Source organism: Aulonocara stuartgranti (genome assembly GCF_965226115.1).
Source record: "Aulonocara stuartgranti genome assembly, chromosome: 3".
NCBI lineage: Eukaryota > Metazoa > Chordata > Actinopteri > Cichliformes > Cichlidae > Aulonocara > Aulonocara stuartgranti.
Window position 1 is genome coordinate 19,283,252 of NC_138941.1, and position 21,267 is coordinate 19,304,518.

The window sequence follows — 21,267 nt, forward strand, 5'->3', positions numbered from 1 at the left end:
ACTGGAAAAGGCCTTGGCTGACCCAGAGGAGGTGAGCATTATAAAATGCAAAGCTCACTCCCAAGGAACCAGCATGGTGGAAAAAGGAAACCAGAGAGCAGACGAAGCCGCAAAGGAGGCCGCAGGCTACAAAGGACAGAGACAAATGATACAGGTAACATCAGAAGAAGAGATACCTGTTGACCTGATTGAGGAAGTTAAACAGGCCCAGGAGGAGGCATCCCCAGAGGAAAAGGGGGTGTGGAAAAACAAAGGAGCCTGGCAGGATGGACATTTGTGGAGGGGGCCAGACGGGCGCCCCGTGCTGACAGCCAAAATGGCAGAAGAGAAGGTGGATGAAGCCCACGGACTTGCCCACGTGGGGAGAGCCCAGATGGAAAGAAATTTGTGTCATTGGTGGCATCCTGAGCTGCGAGGAATGATAAGGGAGAAGGCCAGGATGTGCTTAATCTGTGGGGCACACAATCCTAAGCCAGCAGTAAAACCGGAAGTGGGTTTTACACCATACGAGCTGCAAACCGGGAGACAGTTTCCGGCACCTTGGACGGTGGGCTCGGGTGAACGGGACAAAAAGGGGAACCGGTCCCACGCAGACTACTGGAACGAGCTAAAGGCGCTAGTGTCCAGTTTCACGAAACAGGCGGCTTGTAAAGGGCCCACAGGAGAAGGAGAGGTCCCAGACGCGAAAACAGTGTGGCTGAGAGTCATCAAGCGAAAGTGGAAGGAGCCCCGCTGGACTGGTCCATATGAGGTATCGGCTCGGACGGCGACAGCGGTCCAACTGAAGGGGAAAGGCGACACCTGGTATCACTGGACGCAGTGCGCAGCTGCGCACGAGGGCTTGGTGGGGAAGGATCAATCTCAACCCGACGCAGGTGAAATTGAGCGGCAAAATAATCCCTCACACCTGTGCAACGGACCGACCGGTAGTCTACCCGGAAGGTCGAAGAAAGAAGAGCAGCCAAGGAGGAGATCGCCGCGCCAACGAAAAGGAGCGGTACCACACTGAACACCTAAAACAGGAGAGAGGCTCTGATAAAGGGCTTTGAACTTTTTACTACACCATAACATTCACATACCACCATGCCATCACAACAAGTAGACACTGGTGCTGAAAGAAGAGTTTCAAAAGCCTATGGAACGCCAGGACTGCCATAATGAATTAATTAAATACACCATTAAATAATTAATTAAATGTGGCAATAATTAATTAAAATTGGAATTAATTAATTAAATAAATAGTTATGACACATGTAATTAATTAATTATTGACACATTTAATTAATTATTTATGTATTTCACATTTTAATTAATTATTGACACATTTAATTAATTAATTATTGACATATTTAATTAATTATTTATGTATTTCACATTTTAATTAATTATTGACACATTTAATTAATTATTGACACATTTAATTAATTATTTAATGATATATTTATTTATTTCATTTTGGCAGTCCTGACGCCTGGCTCTCATCATGAAATAATTTTATCTGTCAGCCTCACCCATCAAACTCAGGGGGCGGGGTTAACGCTGCCCATGCAGCTTCTCTAACATTTGATTGGTTGCCGTGCAAAGTAAGTCAAAACAGGTCGATCCTAGATAATCGATTGCTTGTGTAGACTTGGGGCAGCCAGTTATCCCAGAATGCAGATCAAATCACAAGCAGCAATGGTGGTGGTGTAGTTTTAAAATACCCCGTTTTTCTGTTAACAGCTACACTTTTAACAGTGTTTTAGCCGCGAATGTCGCGCCGTATGTCTGGTCAGGTTGTCAACATAGAACATGTTTGCAAAAGTGCTCAGATGTTTTCAGAGATTTCACTAGCTCTGCTAACAGTTAGCATGCAGAGCGCACCGAGGGGGTACATTAACCGGTTTGTTTACATATTCCACTCTCCGTGTTCCACATGTTGCATTCGCAGATTCTCATTTTCACCGAACGATTGTCTCTTTCCGCCTGGTCTTGTGTCTCTGTGCTTCTGTAACATAAAGAACGAGCTGACATTTTTCTCACGAAACCAGCGATCAGCTCAACAGACCCTCAGTTTACCTGCATGCATCCTCCTCCTCATCTGTCAGCTGTTTAACACCTGCTGCTAATTCAAGAAACACGCCTAGTTACCTGGTGATAGTCACAGTTTAACTGCACAAGATAAGTAAATATAGTATTTTCCCCGAGCGCAGAGCTGCTGGAGCTCGTTTCCTTACAGAGCACTTTATAGGCGAACAGCTTTATCAGCGGCTGATGTCCAATCACCAGCACACAGCTTTCAAACCTCAGCTGAGTTTTAGCTCTCAGTGGTTAAACGCTGGACTTCATTCACTCAGGTTCTGTCTGTCGGGTCACGTTTACGTCGCTGTTTTATTTACAACTGAGCAAATCGGTTTGGCTGAGGTTAAAGTTACGTTTCATAACTGCATAGTTTCACAGACGTTTAATGGTTCACTGGCACATGTGTTAGACTGAACTATCATCTAAATATCATCTGTTTTTTAATAGTTATTCAACTGTATTCTAAGCACCAGCTGTCTGTTAGAATGTGATTTTTTTTCTCTCTCTGTTGGCAGAGGTATAAAAATGCGCAGGAAAATCTGACGTGCATGGCGAACTTCAGCGACGATATTTAGGGAGGAATAAACACACATCAAACATAAATGAACCATTTGTCTGTCTCCATAATTGAGAGCATTTTCTCTTCTTATGTCAACACTCTCTCTCTCTCTCTTTTTTTTTTTTTTTTTTTTTTTTGCTTTTTCGGTCATGTTATGTTTACCTGTCAAAGGCTTGTTACAAACTATGAAACACATTGTGCAGACTTCTGGATGTTAGAAGAAAACGAATACTGCTCATGAATGAGACTAAAGGCAGGAAGGTGTCCTTTAAAACTAAACATGTTAATAGGACCTCCCTGTTTATATCATAGTTTATGATATAGCACGTGTATTTCAGTAATAGCCTGCTGAGGCCACTATACGTGCTGGCCTCATATCAAATGTGAAGGCAGACTGAGTCTATGTTTGACGTTTGTTTATATCTAATCTTCCTTTTCAAACATTTAAACAGCAGCGAGTCTGCAGCTGAGGGAATACAAATTCAAATTGTCGGAACAGGTTTGCTCGTTTCTTGGATTCATTTGGTGATTTATTAAATGTATAACTGTGTGGTGGGGCGTGGTCTGCGGTGCAGTGCAGGGAGGGCGGACGCACCTGCACGGCATCCTTAATCACGCCCGCCTAGTTAAAAACACGGGGACTGAGGGGTTTGGGGGTGTTGTGGTGTGGTGAGATGTAAATAAAGATGACTCTGAACGTTGCTCCGTGGTCCCGCCGTGTCTTATTCACGCCACATTGGTGCCGAAACCCAGGAGGCAGCACGGCGGGTCCATATCGGAGCCAGGGAATGGAGGAGCTGGCCCAGAGGGTGGCCGAAATGGCGGCCGCCCAGCGGGAGCAGGCGGCGGAGGTGCGTCGCCAGCAGGAAGAGCTGCAGGACCAGTCCGAGCGGCACCTGGAAAGGATTGGGGAGCTGGCGGCGCTGCTCTGGGCCTGGGCGCCACCCCCACAGGTGTGTCCCGAGGACAGTGAAGCGGTGGAGGAGCCGCGTGAGGCACCTCAGCAGCCGGAGGTGGCAGACGAGGCGCGCGGGGATCTGCGCCTGCCGGAGGAGGGGGAACAGCCAGGTGAAGGGCTGCTCCTGCCGGGAGTGGTGGATGAGCCGCTCCAACCGGAGGCGGCAGACGAGGTGCGCGAGGGTCTGCGCCGGTTGGAGAAAGAGGAGCTGCACGAGGGGCTGCTCGAGCCGGGAGTGGCGGCGGAGGGAGCAGTAGTGACGGAGGAGTCGCGCTATGGGCTGCTCCAGCAGGGAGCGACAGCGGTGACGGAGGGGCCGCGCAAGGAGCTGGAGGTCCCAGTGCCAGGGGAGCTTGCTCGAGTGGAACTGGCGAGCGAGGCGGGCGCCACGCTTGAGATCGCCGTGCTCGCCAGACCGGCCTCACCACCACCAGAGGCCTGTACACGCCACACCTCTGCCCAGCCACCTGTGAGCTGGGGCTCACGCTTGTGCCGGCCGCGCCGGGTGCACCTGTCACGTGTCCGACTTCCGAACCAGCTTTGCCTGCGCCGCTGGATTCGCGGGCGGCCGCCTGAACTCGCACCTCCCCGTCGCTTGGCCGGGGCCTGGGGGTGCCAGCTGTCCGGGCTGATTCCCTCTCCCACTGGCGGTGGGGGAGTAGGTTCGGCCGGATGGCTCCCCGGCCTCAATCGGGCGATGGGGGTATGTGGTGGGGCGTGGTCTGCGGTGCCGTGCAGGGAGGGCGGACGCACCTGCACGGCATCCTTAATCACGCCCGCCTAGTTAAAAACACGGGGACTGAGGGGTTTGGGGGTGTTGTGGTGTGGTGAGATGTAAATAAAGATGACTCTGAACGTTGTTCCGTGGTCCCGCCGTGTCTTATTCACGCCACAAACTGTTATTCTAATCTGCTGCTGAGTCTCTTACACTTTTCTTTATGCTGTATATTTTCACGTCTCTGGAATAGTTGGCAGTTAGATAGTCAGCTGGGAAACTTTGTGTTAACTCATGGAGCTGAGGATATCGTGGATGTGCTGACCTCGCTGCGTGGTGTACAGAGCGAGGTCAGCATGATTAATAGTCACAATAAAAATATTAGCCGAACATCATGAAGTCTGTATGTGTTTCATAGTGTCGAACAACCTTTGTACAGTTAAAGCCAGCAGTTACTACATGACGGAAACACCAACGTTATCTCTTTTATGCGTTTATACACAGGTCACTCTGATTACTGAACAAAAACCCAAAGATCAGATGTTAAACAGATTTATTTGCTCTCTCTCCTCCTTAAACATGTTTTTAATGTTAGTTATAATTCAGAATTGGCGACTGAAACACGTAGGACACATAAGAACATCAGGAAATAAAACACCGATAAATATAACCTCAGTAAAAGAAGTCAGCGGGGGTTACTACAGCTGTGTACCGGGGCCTGCGCTTTGTCGGTGGGATTGCTTACGAGGCGAGCGGGTCTATCCCACGCTTTGCCGTGAGACTGGGACGACATCTCCGAAATCATCGAAACACTTTTGCAAAGAGGCTGTATCTTGACAAACCGACCAGACACATGAAGATTAAACCACTACATTCTCGGCTAAAAAAATATTAAAACGGTATTTGGTAACACACAAACAGGGTTTTTCAAAGCTCAGTTCCGTTAGCTTCCACATGCCGGTTGTGTGCTAGAAACAATGGCCACCAGGCCAAAGCAATGGTTTTGACTCGATCAGCGTTAACCCCGCCCCCTGAGTTTGATGGGTGAGGCTGACAGATAAAATTATTTCATGATGAGAGCCAGGCGTCAGGACTGCCAAAATGAAATAAATAAATATATCATTAAATAATTAATTAAATGTGTCAATAATTAATTAAATGTGTCAATAATTAATTAAATGTGTCAATAATTAATTAAAATGTGAAATACATAAATAATTAATTAAATATGTCAATAATTAATTAATTAAATGTGTCAATAATTAATTAAAACGTGAAATACATAAATAATTAATTAAATGTGTCAATAATTAATTAATTACATATATCATAACTATTTATTTAATTAATTAATTCCAATTTTAATTAATTATTGCCACATTTAATTATTTAATGGTGTATTTAATTAATTCATTATGGCAGTCCTGGCGTTCCATAAAAGCCATCACAATGTTCAAAATTATTATGAGTTTGATGTCAACTATGTTGCTAATCATGGCTATTTGTTTTTTGATTTGTTTGTTGCAGACCGACCCGGGAAACCAGTCTGAGCACGGAGGCCATGCCAGTCCGGCGTTGTTTGATACACCAAGTACATCACGCGTGATCTATAGTGATTTAAAGCTGCGGGCAAGAGTGAAGCGCGAGGTCTCTGGTAAAAAGGATGAGTGTCTCAGCACATATGGTGGTTTAGAATTAGATTATGTTATTGGCTCCACAACTTCCTTTACGTTTGATCTGTGTGATGTTGTTAATTGCAGGGACGTCGGCAGTGCTTGGAGGGGATACAATGTGTGGGTCTGTTGGGATTATTCAGTGAGTACGCACTGCGAGAGGGGAAATCGTCCGTATGACAGCTGGTGCCGTAATTGGGACCAGGTAAGGGGTTACACTGGGCAAAATTGGGAACCGTTAGAACTAGGATCAGAAAACGGGCTTAAACTACAGAGGGATTTTAGCCCCTGTGGAAACGCGTTAACTTTATCATTGGGGAATTGGCATCGCAAACAATCTATGTATTTGGTTCTGGGGGTGGAAATAGCGGGGGTTGATCCAAAAGGGTTAAGAACGCAAGAACGTAGATAGGATCAATTATGTTCACTATAATGTACTGAGGCTCTCTAACCTCACCAGAGACGGCATGGAGGGGTTGGCGGAGCAGGTGGGTCCGACCTCGTTAATGGGAGTGCAGAATAGAATGGCCCTTGACATGTCGTTAGCGGACAAAAAGGGGGCGGTTGTCCTGTATTGGCCGATCAGTGTTGTAATTTTATTCCAAACAAGACTGCTCCAAATGTGTCGGTAACCAAGGCTCTGGAGGGCCTAAAGAGCCTTTCTGAAACTATGCATGATCACTCCGGTGTTGGTAATCCGTTAGAAGGCTGGCTGACCTGAGTGTTCGGACGGTGGAAGGGGGTCATCGCTTCGGTCATGTTTTCTTTGTCTGTTGTGGTGGGTATTATGGTTATTTGTTGTTGTCTCATCCCTTGTGCCAGAAGAATGTTCAAAAGTATGTCTGTGAGGGCAGTGGACCCTGGAGTCATTACTCCAATGTCCATGATGCCAATGATGCATGTGGAACTGAATGTGTAGGCCAAGGAGGGACACAACTGTTTGTGACCTCTGGATTCTCCAGAGGTCAACAGAGGGAATTGTAGAATAAGGAGGGGATGTTTTTCTCATTATTATTTAATATTTTAATATGGCATTATTAGTTCATTAGAAGTATATAACCAGCTTTGCATTAAGCATGAATTGAAGTTTTTGATCTTACATTATTCTTTGCATTACAGTGATGGTGATAACTTTAGTTTGATCTTTCCTTACAGGTACCAGAATAATAACATGATTTTCCATTGCAGATGTAACCATGATCATTCCATACACATTGCAGTTTGTTGCTCATTCTAGAGTTGTGTTCAAGGTAATTAAAGGTTAAAAGCTACAGCCAGCGCGAGTCTGGCTGATCTATGGAGGGCAAAGGCTTTGAGCTTGGAAGGCCGCACGCGCTTACACAGCACTTATAAGATGTCATTCTTGGTGATTTTGTGCTCAGTCATGTTTTAATATGTTTTAAGTAGAAGTAGCTGATCCAGCAATATTCATTTAATATTATATACTTGATTTAGAGCAATACACACTGATGGTCTTAATAAATGAAAGAGTCCTTGTAGCTGCCATGTTGTGTCTTAGCAGGGTACAGACGGTTCCAGGAGAAGGGGGGCAGTCAGCGTCTGCCCTCGGGAAGGAGACAATGTTATTCTTTGTGTTAAATAAAATTGTCAACATTGATTGTATTACACCTGTCACTACGCATGAGGGGGCGTTCTAATACCCTGATTTCATAAAACTATGGAGATGTGTTTTTTGAGATGAGATCTGAGACTGTCTGCATACAGTGTCCATCTCCCACGTGTGTGATCATTAAATCATCGTTTGACTCAACCCGACCGGACCAGTGTTGTTATTGTGGGTTTTGCCTCTGGTGTCCATCTCCAATATTCTGAACCTTAACAGTAGCTTATGATTTGGCATTATTGCAGGCAAACCAGCATATGAAATGGATGTAACAAATCCAGACTGGGAACCAACACTGCACATGGGGCATGACGACATACCTGTATCAGACTCGGACCGGCACTCAAGGCGTACGCAACGGAAGCGAAAAAGAGCACCCATCGGAGGTAAACACCCCCCCCCCCCCCCTCTAAAAACATACTAAATTGCTATCACTGTACACTAATCCGCACATAACTTCCAGATGAATCACACACCTGTCATTGGAATATTGGTGTACATTTACCTTATGTCTAATTTTATCTTACAGGCTTTCGTTATGCAGCTGCAGAGTCTGAAGGTGTGCCCCGTGCAGAAGTGATTGATGAAGATCTGACAGAAGACCAACAGCAAAATCACAATGTCATGGAGGCAGTGGACAGCAGTTGTGTTGGACAAGTGGAGGTTGAGGTACCAGCTGCAAATGTGGATATACTGAAGAAATGTAAACCTTTTAAAATGATGACAGATTACAAACTCTCAGCTGTGTCTGTAATCAAACCTCTGTAACTTTGCTTCACTTCAGCAGCATCAGCTCATGTTCACATGTTGATTCATGGTTTGCTTCAGTTTTTGATGGACTGCAGAATATTTTGAAGGTTATCTGCTATAAAAAGCCAGAACAGGAAAATCTGCTTCATGTGTTTCTGTTTGATCCTCAGTGACTTTGACACAAAGGCCTCTGCTGTGATGATCACACCTCTGATCAAGTCTCACAGTGTCAGCTTTGTTTTTATACATATGGATATGTGCTGATAAATGATCAGAGTTATAATATTTCCCACTGTCTGCTGTGTGCCGTGACCTTTGACCTGCTAAAGACAGTCAGCTGTGGATTATTCATTGTTGTGTCTGATACTTAGAACTGTGAGGAAGAACACTACACAGTTAATCAGGGTCCCCTCTCTCTGAATCAGGGAAGCTGGGCAGGCCGCGTGTGGGCCGCGGGCCATACGTTGAGTCTCACTGTTTGAAATGTGAACATTGTTCTGCTGCAGTCAATGGACTAAACCAGAGAAGAAGAAAACAGACTTTACCATGAAGATCCTCAGTGTGGATCAGTATAATATCAGCCTGATGTCTGCAGTTTAGTGTCAGCACAACTTTCACATCATATTCATCTCAGCACAACTAAAACATGCTGACTGACCTCAGAGTTTCAAGTCCACATCCTGGACTCTCCAGGAAACCACACAGATGCTTCACTCCTGAATCCTGCAGCTTGTTGTTGGAGCTCAGGTCCAGCTGTCTCAGATGGGAGGGGTTGGACTTCAGTGCTGCTGCCAGATAATCACAGCTGATCTCTGACAAACCACAGCGACTCAATCTGTATAAAGAATGAAAGATGTAAGTTTATTAGACAAAGTGTGAGCTTGAAATCATTCAGTGTTTCATCATCTGTTCAGAGCTGAAGAAGGTTCAGAATGTAGAAGTTTAGAAAATGGAAACTCCAAACAGCTGACAGAGTTCATACGCCTTTGTCAGGGTCAAATTCAAGCAAGACCATGTGAAAATTAAAACACATCATCCTAGGTGAACTTAAACACCTTTGTTCCCCTTTTGTTAAGACATAGAAAAGTACACCACACAAAAATACTGCAAAAGGAAACGGTCGCCTTATATACATAGTGTATAAACTCAAAATGCACATTTCACTTCAAATTAAGATTAAGGCTTTGAACAGATCACATAGTTCAGTTCAACATATAAGACTTTAAGAATGCACAAGCATCTACTTAAAATCTATTTAATTTATCATCCATGATATTATTTTGTACAATTCCAATGTATTTTGTTCATCTCCCTTAAATAAACAGGCAGTCTTAAAGTATGAAATATTCATATACAAACACATATAAATGTGTGTACTGTCTCAGTGGCTGATAGTACCCCACAGGCCTCAGTGTGAGCTTGAAGACATTTATAATGTTTAAGTAGTTTAATGTGCAGGTGCTGACGATAAACACATTTTGAATGAAAGCCGGGGAACTTTGGTAGCACAGAAACAAGTGGCTATTCTTTGTGACTATATGGATCACTCACAATACCATTATTTCACACAAAGGCACCAAATTAATACTCAAAAAAGCTGCAGCAATACACACAAATATAAACAGTACTTGGTGACAACTTTGCTTTTAGCCTTTAACCCTTCTTGACTACTTTTGATGTGGCCTCTATATTTTACCTTTAAAAACAGTTTATCTTGCCAATCTGTTATTTTCTCATTTTGACCAACTGTATCAGCACAATTTATCTAAATTCAGACAAAATTTAAAATACAAGTAGAAAGTGATATTTTGACTGTAAAAACCACACACATGTTTAACGAATCATCTTCATAACTTGAAATGCAAATAGAGATTGTACACTTTTAAAAATACGCACACGTTTTGCAAACAACAAAGTTATATGGTACTATTTACCAAAAAATGCAGCCAAGGCTCAGACGTTTTTCATATAATCATTTCAAACTATTTACAGAACAATCAGGTGTCAAACAATAGTTTGTGTCACTCTAACACATATGAGAACAGCACAGGGATAAACCTGCAGGTCTGACAGCAGGTGTGTCACTCAGCGTTTACACTGCAATCTGCCTTTGTTGGCTTTAAGGCAGCAACTGTGACGATCACTAGTAGAACTGACACACAAAACAAAACAACAGCTACACACTAAATACACAAGACAACAAACTAACTTGAGACCAAACACGGTAAACGTCACAAATCTCTCACGTATCAAAACTCTCTCTCTCTTTCGCTCACTCGCTCTCTCTTGCCGGTCACTCCTAAAACTTCCCCCTTTTGCTAAACAACCAAATGTCATGTTTCCATATCATTTTTGATTGGTCGACATGGTACATTTTCCCACCTATAGGGCTTTGGAGCGTGATGTCACGGGAGATGGGCCATGCCCCCTTCCGCCATGACAGTAGGCCAGCCAAAGGATACCATTTCAGCTATGGATCGTACGTGTTGTGTTGTCGGTTGCAACGTTAGATCACACGATCGTGAAGGCAAGAAGCTGGATAACGGGCTCTCTTTTCATCGTTTTCCATCCTGGAGGCAACGTGAGGGATCCCATGTATCCGATATTACTAAACAAAGACGTCAGGCTTGGATTGCAGCGGTGAGACGAGCGGATATCGAGTTCTCTGCAATCCCCAGCTTTTTGTTGGTTTGCTCACGGCATTTTCTTTCCGGTGAGTTCTAAATTAATTCATATCACTCTTGAAAGGCTTTTAGTGTTATTTTCAACGTGCTGCGGTCATAGATAATGAGATAAAACATGCTAATGTGTGATGCTGCAGAACCACATCATGTCGACTGAGTAGCTTATGATTTGGCATTATTGCAGGCAAACCAGCATATGAAATGGATGTAACAAATCCAGACTGGGAACCAACACTGCACATGGGGCATGACGACATACCTGTATCAGACTCGGACCGGCACGCAAGGCGTACGCAACGGAAGCGAAAAAGAGCACCCATCGGAGGTAAACAACCCCCCCCCCTCTAAAAACATACTAAATTGCTATCACTGTACACTAATCCGCACATAACTTCCAGATGAATCACACACCTGTCATTGGAATATTGGTGTACATTTACCTTATGTCTAATTTTATCTTACAGGCTTTCGTTATGCAGCTGCAGAGTCTGAAGGTGTGCCCCGTGCAGAAGTGATTGATGAAGATCTGACAGAAGACCAACAGCAAAATCACAATGTCATGGAGGCAGTGGACAGCAGTTGTGTTGGACAAGTGGAGGTTGAGGTAGCAGCTGCAAATGTGGATATACTGAAGAAATGTAAACCTTTTAAAATGATGACAGATTACAAACTCTCAGCTGTGTCTGTAATCAAACCTCTGTAACTTTGCTTCACTTCAGCAGCATCAGCTCATGTTCACATGTTGATTCATGGTTTGCTTCAGTTTTTGATGGACTGCAGAATATTTTGAAGGTTATCTGCTATAAAAAGCCAGAACAGGAAAATCTGCTTCATGTGTTTCTGTTTGATCCTCAGTGACTTTGACACAAAGGCCTCTGCTGTGATGATCACACCTCTGATCAAGTCTCACAGTGTCAGCTTTGTTTTTATACATATGGATATGTGCTGATAAATGATCAGAGTTATAATATTTCCCACTGCCTGCTGTGTGCCGTGACCTTTGACCTGCTAAAGACAGTCAGCTGTGGATTATTCATTGTTGTGTCTGATACTTAGAACTGTGAGGAAGAACACTACACAGTTAATCAGGGTCCCCTCTCTCTGAATCAGGAAAGGTGGGCAGGCCGCGTGTGGGCCGCGGGCCATACGTTGAGTCTCACTGTTTGAAATGTGAACATTGTTCTGCTGCAGTCAATGGACTAAACCAGAGAAGAAGAAAACAGACTTTACCATGAAGATCCTCAGTGTGGATCAGTATAATATCAGCCTGATGTCTGCAGTTTAGTGTCAGCACAACTTTCACATCATATTCATCTCAGCACAACTAAAACATGCTGACTGACCTCAGAGTTTCAAGTCCACATCCTGGACTCTCCAGGAAACCACACAGATGCTTCACTCCTGAATCCTGCAGGTTGTTGTTGTAGCTCAGATCCAGCTGTCTCAGATGGGAGGGGTTGGACTTCAGTGCTGCTGGCAGATAATCACAGCTGATCTCTGACAAACCACAGCCCCCCAATCTGTATAAAGAATGAAAGATGTAAGTTTATTAGACAAAGTGTGAGCTTGAAATCATTCAGTGTTTCATCATCTGTTCAGAGCTGAAGAAGGTTCAGAATGTAGAAGTTTAGAAAATGGAAACTCCAAACAGCTGAAGCCAACAGGAAGCAGCTTCAAACAAACACAACAAGAGAAAAAACTCTGAATGTTTCACATTAAAGTCGTACATTTCTCACAAAGCTCAATTATGTGACAGACATTTCATCCCATGTCAGTTTGGCCTCATCCTGGGCCGGATTATCCAGCACACACTCTGACCACAGGCCCAGGGGCCACGCACAGCTGGGCTCCATCCAAGAGACAGCAAACAAACCAACACAATAATAAAAAGCACCATGTGATCTTCTTACATCTTCAAGACAAACATAGTAAAAACATGAGCATATTTGTTTCCTGATAAAATGATGTGACAGGTAGAACAGAGTAAAGTGGTGGTGTTACAGCCTTTCTCCCCTCTGCTGCCGAGGCTGTTAGTCTCTCCCAAACTCAGCTACAGGACTTCCAAATGAATGAAAGCAGCAGAAGTGGCTTTACAAATGAAAGAGGAAGAGGAGAAGAAGAGGAGAGGGAGGCCACCCTGACCATCACTCCAGCTGAAAACATCACACTTCCATTAAAGTTGGTGAGAAAATGTTGAGCAGGATGAGCTGCTGGCTAATCTGGAGGCTGTAGCAGCAGCTCACAGTCACAGTGGATTTCCACTCATGAAAAAGCTCTGGCTGCTTCATTTCTCATCTCATATCAGAGACTTTAATGCTTCACTGAAGCTGTACTGTGATGCTTCCATATTCCAGTGAGGCCTCCATAATGATTTCAGCTGTTCTGTACACACACTGTGTGCCCTGTATGGCTCAAAGTCTCTGCAGCCTGTTTTTATCTGCTATCATCAGATCTTCATCATCCTCATTCACATCCCTCACACACTCTACAGCCTCATCAGCACCGACTTCATCTTCACTGACTGATGGAGCACAACATGAACCTGTGGAGGCTGAAACACTGTCCTGTCAAACATCTCCCCGTCACCACTCCACTTCTGTCAGCCTTTAAATGAACCCTGCTCAAGTCTGTCACTTCTGTTTGGAGCCAAAAGGAAAAACTGTTGTTCAGTCGTTTGGAAAGACAACATTTCTGAAAGCACTCAAACTTCTTCACATTTGTCTTCAGACACATCCTGAACATTTAGGAACTAAAGAAAGTTTCAAACATCAAAGACCTGAAATATAGAAAAACAACAACAGCCGCAGTCAGTGAACTCACCTCAGAGTCTCCAGTCGACAGTTTGGACTCTCCAGTCCAGCACACAGAAGCTTCACTGCTGAATCCTGGAGGTCATCATTCCATCTCATGTCCAGCTCTGTCAGATGGGAGGGGTTGGACTTCAGAGCTGAGGCCACAACTTCACAGTGATACTCTGAGAGTCGACACTGAGTCAGTCTGTGATGATAGAAAATATAAAATGTGTTATTATAAAAGCAGAAAATCTGCATTATAAACACAGACTGAATGTATATGAAGACAAAACAGAGTGAGGTCATAATCTGATGAATCTGCTCTTCACATCTGTGCTTCAGCTCCTCTTACTGTGTTTGACATGACACAACGATTGAGTCTCTCTCAGACCTGCAGACTTTTAATGAGAATCTTTGTTTGGCTTTAATCTGCTTTTGGCTTTTTCATGGATTTCATGGATGATTTGAGTGATTTCCAGCAGGACACTTAAACATGTCAGTGGACGTCCTAAAGAACATATTCACTGATATGAAACGTGTCATTGAACAGGATTAATATCAGTGGAAACATGGTGGAAACAGCTGTGACTGCATGGATGTGACACACTTCAAATCTGTTCTCCACTCTTGGATTTGGGATCCATGGAGCTGCTGCTGAGTCTGTACAATAAAGGAATGGTGTGGAAGGTTGCAGCGTACGGACACAAACACTTTGTGGTTACAATCTGATTTTATTTTCAACATTAAACTACTAACCTACACTGATCAATGATGTTAATGATCACATCTGGACTCACCCAGCCTTTCTGCAGTTCCTCACAGCTGGAATCAGTCTCTGTCGTCCCCACTTTGATGTGTTGTACTTCAGCAGGTCCAACTCATCCAGAACCTCCTCTGACATCTGCAGCATGAAGGCCAGAGCTGAGCACTGGATCTCAGAGAGTTTCTTCTCTGATCTGTTCTCTGACTTCAGGAACTCTTGGATCTCCTGAAATAATGAGAGGTGGTTCATCTCCATCAGACAGTGGAAGATGTTGATGCTTCTGTCAGGAGAGATTCCATCACTGTTCATCTCCTTCAGGTTGTTGATGACTCTCTGGATGGTTCCTGGACTGATCTCTGTCTGACCCAGCAGACCTACTAAGAGTCTCTGGTTGGACTCCAGACAGAGGCCATGAAGGAAGCGAACAAACAGGTCCAGGTGGCCATTTTTACTCTGGAGGGATTTATACATGGCTCTGCTCAGGAAATCATCCAGAGAGGACTCGTTGTATTTTTTTCCCAAAAAGTTCTTCAGCACCTTTGTCTTCCTGTTGGTGAAACAGTGGAACATGTAGACAGCAGCCAGAAACTCCTGAATGCTCAGATGAACAAAGCAGTAGACTGGTTTCTGGAAGATCACACACTCTCTTTTGAAGATCTCTGTACAAACTCCTGAGTACACCGAGGCCTCTGTCACATCCAGACCACACTGCTCCAGGTCTTCTTGGTAGAACATGATGTTTCCTTTCTCCAGATGTTCAAACGCCAGCCTCCCCAGCTTCAGAAGAACTTCCCTGTCAGCCTCCGTCAGCTCCTGTGAACTCGTCTCATGTCCCTCATGGTACTTGTTCTTCTTCCTCTTTGTCTGAACCAGCAGGACGTGTGAGTACATGTCAGTCAGGGTCTTGGGCAGCTCTCCTCTCTGCTCTGTAGTCAACATGTGCTCCAGAACTGTAGCAGTGATCCAGCAGAAGACTGGGATACTACACATGATGTGGAGGCTCCTGGATGTCTTCATGTGGGAGATGATTCTGCTGGACAGCTCTTCATCACTGAATCTCCTCCTGAAGTACTCCTCCTTCTGGGCGTCAGTGAAGCCTCGTACTTCTGTTAGCCTGTCAACACATGTAGGAGGGATCTGATTGGCTGCTGCGGGTCGGGAAGTTATCCAGACGAGAGCCGAGGGAAGCAGCTTCCCCTGGATGAGGTTTGTCAGCAGCTGGCTGACTGATGACTTCTGTGTGACATCAGACAGCAGCTTCCTGTTGGTGAAATCCAATGAAAGTCTGCTTTCATCCAGGCCGTCAAAGATGAACAAAAGCTGAGAGACAGCCAGCTTCTCTGCTGTGACCTTCTGTAATGTTGGATGGAAAACATGGAGCAGCTCCAGAAGACTGTACTGCTCATCTCTGATCAGGTTCAGCTCCCTGAATGAAAGCAGAACCACCACACTGACATGTTGGTTCTCCAAGCCCTCTGCCCAGTCCAGAGTGAACTTCTGCACTGAGAAGGTTTTTCCAACACCAGCCACGCCGTTGGTCAGAACCACTCTGACGGGTCTCTGTTGGTCAGGTAAGGCTTTAAAGATGTCCTGGCACCTGATTGGAGCGTCATGGAGGGCGTCCATCTTGGAAGCTGTCTCCAGCTGCCTCACCTCATGTTGGGTATGAACTTCTTCACTCTGTCCCTCTGTGATGTAGAGCTCAGTGTAGATGGTGTTGAGGAGGGTTCTACTTCCTGTTTCATCACTTCCTTCAGTCACACGTTCACATCTCCTCCTCAGACTGATCTTATGTTCATCTAAAACCTCCTGCAGACCAACATCTGCTGAAAGAAAGAAAAACAATGAGACTAAAGAGAAAGAAAACTCTTCAATGTCTGAACAACACAAGAAGTCCAGTTTTCAGAAATGAGTCCATCAGCAGACAGATGTTCAGTCTTACTTTGTACACAGCTGCTCTGACTGGCTGTCTGCAGTCCAGCTCTGCTTCTGGATCTTTCTCCACACTGTGCAGAAGCTCTGATGGTGACACAGAAAAGTCACAGTGGAGATACTTCTGTCCACCTTTGATTAGACTCATTATAAAAAGGAAACAAAGTTTGAACACAGTCATGTTTCCTGTTCACTGACTTACATTTATTCCATGGACACTCACTCTAACCTGAACCACAGCTACAACCCAACATTGTTGAGGCCTCATCTCCTCCTTTCCTGACTGTAGAGGTTAAATATGCAACAACCAACAAATAAAAGAATTTGGTTCATTTCAAAGAAATTCACACGGTGACCAAGTAAAGTAACCGTAGTAAAGGAGACAACATCCCGTTGATGGTGGGATTATTTGAAAGATTTGCTTTAGTCACGTCACCAAATGCAGTTGAACCACCCGTGGATCCATGTTTGACCATTCTACCACTCTGAGCTCTGCTTTTTAATCATTTTATTATTATCATCATTCATTTATTCATTCTTTGGAGGGGGGCTATTTCCTAATGCCGCCCTAATAAGCTGATGTTCAAGGGGAAATATAACAGAAACTCTTTCAGTGTTATTCATTAATAAATTAACAGATAAACTGTGAAGAAGAAAAAAACTGAGATTTAAAGGAGAGAGTGAGAAACTTGATCATCCATCCTCATAATACATGTTTATCAGTATCTGCTGTGACCATACTGCAGTAATAACTACAAGTCTACATTTCTGTGACTGTTGATCAATCACAGCAGGAATCTGAGCTCATCTCTGCACACAGAGCAGCTTCAGCTCTGGGATAAACTGCTCGCTTCACGTCCTTCTCAGCTCACAGACACTCATCCTGATATTTTCCTTTAACATTTGATGGTATAATTCATCTGAGTTTACACTTTATCTGCATGAATACAGAAAAACAGACCCAAACACCAGAAACCATCAGTTTCACCATGTAGAATATATTGTTGTTTCCTTGCTTTTAATTCAGAGAAAAACTCTGATTTGGATTTTCTCTGTTCTCTTTGCCACAGCCCATCCCAGCAGCAGCTGAAGCAGCTGACTGTCACAACACTGAATAACACTTTAGGAGGAATTTCAGAGGTCAGTAAAGCTCCAGTTTCAACATCAGTTAATTAATCATAGTTCATCATAAATGTTAACCTGGCTGGCACACATGTTAATGTTAGCCATTTAAATATTAGCAGTTAGCTGAGGCCACAAGAAGAAGAGGCCCTAGAAGAACAATGGATGATAAGATTAGATTTTCAAGACTAGGCAGATACGTGTTTTCCTTTACTGTCTCTTACAGAGGAGGGAGCAGATACCAGACGAGGTCACGGAGGTACGGGGAGGATTCGCAGCAGACAGCAAGACTGCCACGTCCATGCGAGAGAGCGATGGCTACGATAATCTCTGTTTTTGTCTCCCTATATAATGTTGTACAGCCCATGTGAGGGTTATCCTCTCTGCGAACCAGATGCTTGATTTCACACAGAGGTCCACCAACTGAATTTGATCAGTTATGGAACGATTTACCTCGACAGGCTCCTTCACTCGCTGCTTTTAAACCTCCTTTAAAACACACTTTTACTCCCTGACCTTTGACCCAGTGTGACATGTTGACTCACTAACTCAGACAGCTTAAAATAGTCTTTTTGTTTTTTGGTGCTGCCTAAAAGAACCGTAAATATCTGTCCTATATACAGTTATGTTCATATATTTTTGTACTACATCAGGAAACTCAAAAACATAGTTTGTAATATTTTAATCCTTATTTTTAAAACTGTTTTTGTCATTTTTCTTCTCCCATTGCATCAAAATCATTATTTACACTGAATAAATGAGTCAGCAGCTCTCTTACATTGTTGCTGCAGGTTCATTACTGAAGTTTAGAGGTATGTCTTTGGACCGGTCACTCCTCACAGACACACAGCTGGATGCTGCAGATCCTGCTCCATCCTCTTCCTCCATCTTCTTGATGTCAGGGTGGAGTTAGTCTGAGAGGTAAACACACACACTCAGAGGTGCTGTTGTACTGGAAGCATCACACTGACAGGTTTCTAAAGTTCTCATTGATCATTTCATGGAGTTTCTGTGGTAAACACTGTCCTGTGACGTATGTGTTATGGTGAGGGTCATGAGGGCTAACCAGCCCCACTCCTTACTCCTCATATTTCAGCCTGAAGCACAATAACAGCCTAAACCTAACCAGGAGGCTGTAACCTCAAAGGGACTTCATGGTTAGAAATAAAGGTTCAATGAAATGAAGCAGATCATAAAAACATGAGTTCCAACTTTAAAAGAAGCATCCACACGATGACAGCACAGCAGAGGAGCACTTTCTCTAACACACTGATTCAGTTCCACTGACACAAGGACACACACAGGAAGGCACACACACACAAGCCTTTATAAGAAACAACACAATCATCTGCGCTTGACTTGTCAATCCAAGTCCTTAGCCCATGAGCCCGCGGTATCAGACCACAGATATTCCCTTACTTTGAAAAAATAAAGCCAGGTTTCAGAACAGACCTGATGTTTATGCTACAGCCTGTTTGCCAATATAATCAATATCAGAGCAACAGAAACCTCGGTGATCAGGACGCTGGGACTGAGAACAGGAAGTGGCTCAAACGTCACAGTTTCATAACGTCACCCTGAACTCCACTCACGGAGTTTCTGTCGCCATTGCAGTTTTTAAAGTCCCGTGATGTGATAAAGGCGGGTCTTTCTGTGAATCCGCACGCTCATTGGCTAATAGCTCGAGATTGACACCTCGTTATCCAATGAGCGTGCGGGAACTTCCGACATAAAGTTGTTTCCTTTGAAAAACCAAAGTCTGATTATTTTTGCCTCCACTGACGGAGCCTGTTGTTCCCGCCACAGAGACACAGTAATGTCAGAGCGGTGTTAACACTCACCCTGCCTCAGCACAGCTCTCACTCTCCTCCTGCTCTCTCACACTAAACGGAGGCTCAGCTAAACTCACTTCCTCTCTACTTACAGGAAACCAGCGCTCAGAGGAGCCGACCGGCCTCACATTTCACCCACAGACACGAACAGCGTGGAATTATTTTATGTCATAAGAAGAAACATATTCATGTTAACACTCACCTGCCTCAGCTCCACCTTCCTCCTCCTGCTGCTCTGAACGGAGGCTCAATACTTTCACTTTCACTGCTGCTCCCTAAACACAGAGGATGCTGGGACTTGTAGTTGTTTCCTTCCGGTGAGGTCTTCCTCTTTGTTTGTTTGTGTTTGTGTTCAAGATATTTCGATCATGTAAACATAGGGTTGCCAACTCCATGAGAAATAAATAAGGGACACCTCGTGGCCAGGGCCGGGCGACCCAGTTGTCTTCACCCTTCCCAGTGTGGTGAATTTTTTAGCTCTTTTTTTGTGTGTGAAATTATTTTTTAACCATTTGACTTGAATTTGATTTAAGCAGATGCATATTCTTTGTGACATGAACACATGAAAATCATTTAGCCATTTATTTTTAGCTCAAAATGACAACATTAACACAGTAAAACAGGTCTCTTTCTTAAGCAGAAGCCTGTCATGCTTAACTTTTGAGAATATAAGTAAATCTTTCTTTAAAAGAACTCTGTCCTGCTTAACTTAAAATTATATAAATTAATAGAAAACAATAGAAAGAAAAATATTCTTTTAACAGTGCACATTTAGTGAATTTAGTACAATTGGCTTCAGTAGAGGCATTATTTCAGCTTTTGCTCCCGTTTGTAAACCCGCTTGAGTACGCATCATAACTCATCATCATTATTCATGTATTACTTTTATGTATTAGTCATCTATTTGTTGTAATCATCTATCCTTGCAGTTGTTTATTACACAAAATAAATTATATTATCACACTTCTGGCCACATAGCGCTGATATTCACTGCACATGCCCATATTAACCTTAACCAGAGGGTTTAAAAAAAGAGACAGTGTTTACATACCATATCTGCTTCTGCCGTGGCCTGGTGGACAAAAAATTGGTTTAGGGTTCCCCGAGCTTTCTCGTCCCTCATGTTCTTCATGTGCCCACCACTAGAAGCTGCCTATGGAAAAAGTGCACCGGCACACAGTGCAGTGTGCTTTATAGGTGTTATCGTGCACTTTTCCAGCCAGGTGTTTTCCTTTTCCCATTCCTCCCTGTACTTTTGCAGCCTTTTTTTTCTTTCTCTGAGGGGAACAAACATTGCTCGCTCGTGAGCGTGTCGCCACAGCCGCTCACACTGCTCACACGCAAACACGTAAACGTCGGTGAAAAAGACGGTGCAGCACGGTAGTGCAGCGTGTGATCTGGACACAAGCGATGGAGGCACAACTTGTAGAACTTTGGAAAGCTCATCCGAGCCTTTTCGATGTGGCATCACAAAATTATCACGACCACAACAACCGTTAAAATAGTTGGATTTACACTGCTGCTCAATCACAGCTGCCTGATCAATGTTTTTCATTAGCAATTTAGCAAAGTTGATGGTGGTGGTGTGTCTGTGTGAGTGAAAGACAGAGAGAGAGAGCGACAGATTTTCTGTTATAACCTTCATTATATGGAGGCACAGTGTGCGCACTCAGGTCGCATCAGAGCATCGGGCGGTATAGTGTGAGACCTGCATCGTGACCTACCAACTGCGAGCCAATCGTGCAGTTTGAAAATTGCAGTGTTTGCCCAGCTTTAGGTGTACTGTCGTCCAAGACTTGCAG

At 44.0% G+C, this 21,267-nt stretch overlaps 1 protein-coding gene across 1 annotated transcript in view; it reads right to left on the reverse strand.

Annotated features, from left to right (window-relative positions):
• Positions 1-21,267, reverse strand: part of LOC309700493 (uncharacterized protein) — a 2,098,293-nt gene that overhangs the window by 994,042 nt on the left and 1,082,984 nt on the right. Inside the window, exon 45 of the mRNA XM_082524046.1 lies at positions 12,368-12,544. Within this exon, the coding sequence (XP_082380172.1) occupies positions 12,368-12,544 (177 nt within the window). The remainder of the gene's footprint in view (positions 1-12,367; positions 12,545-21,267) is intronic.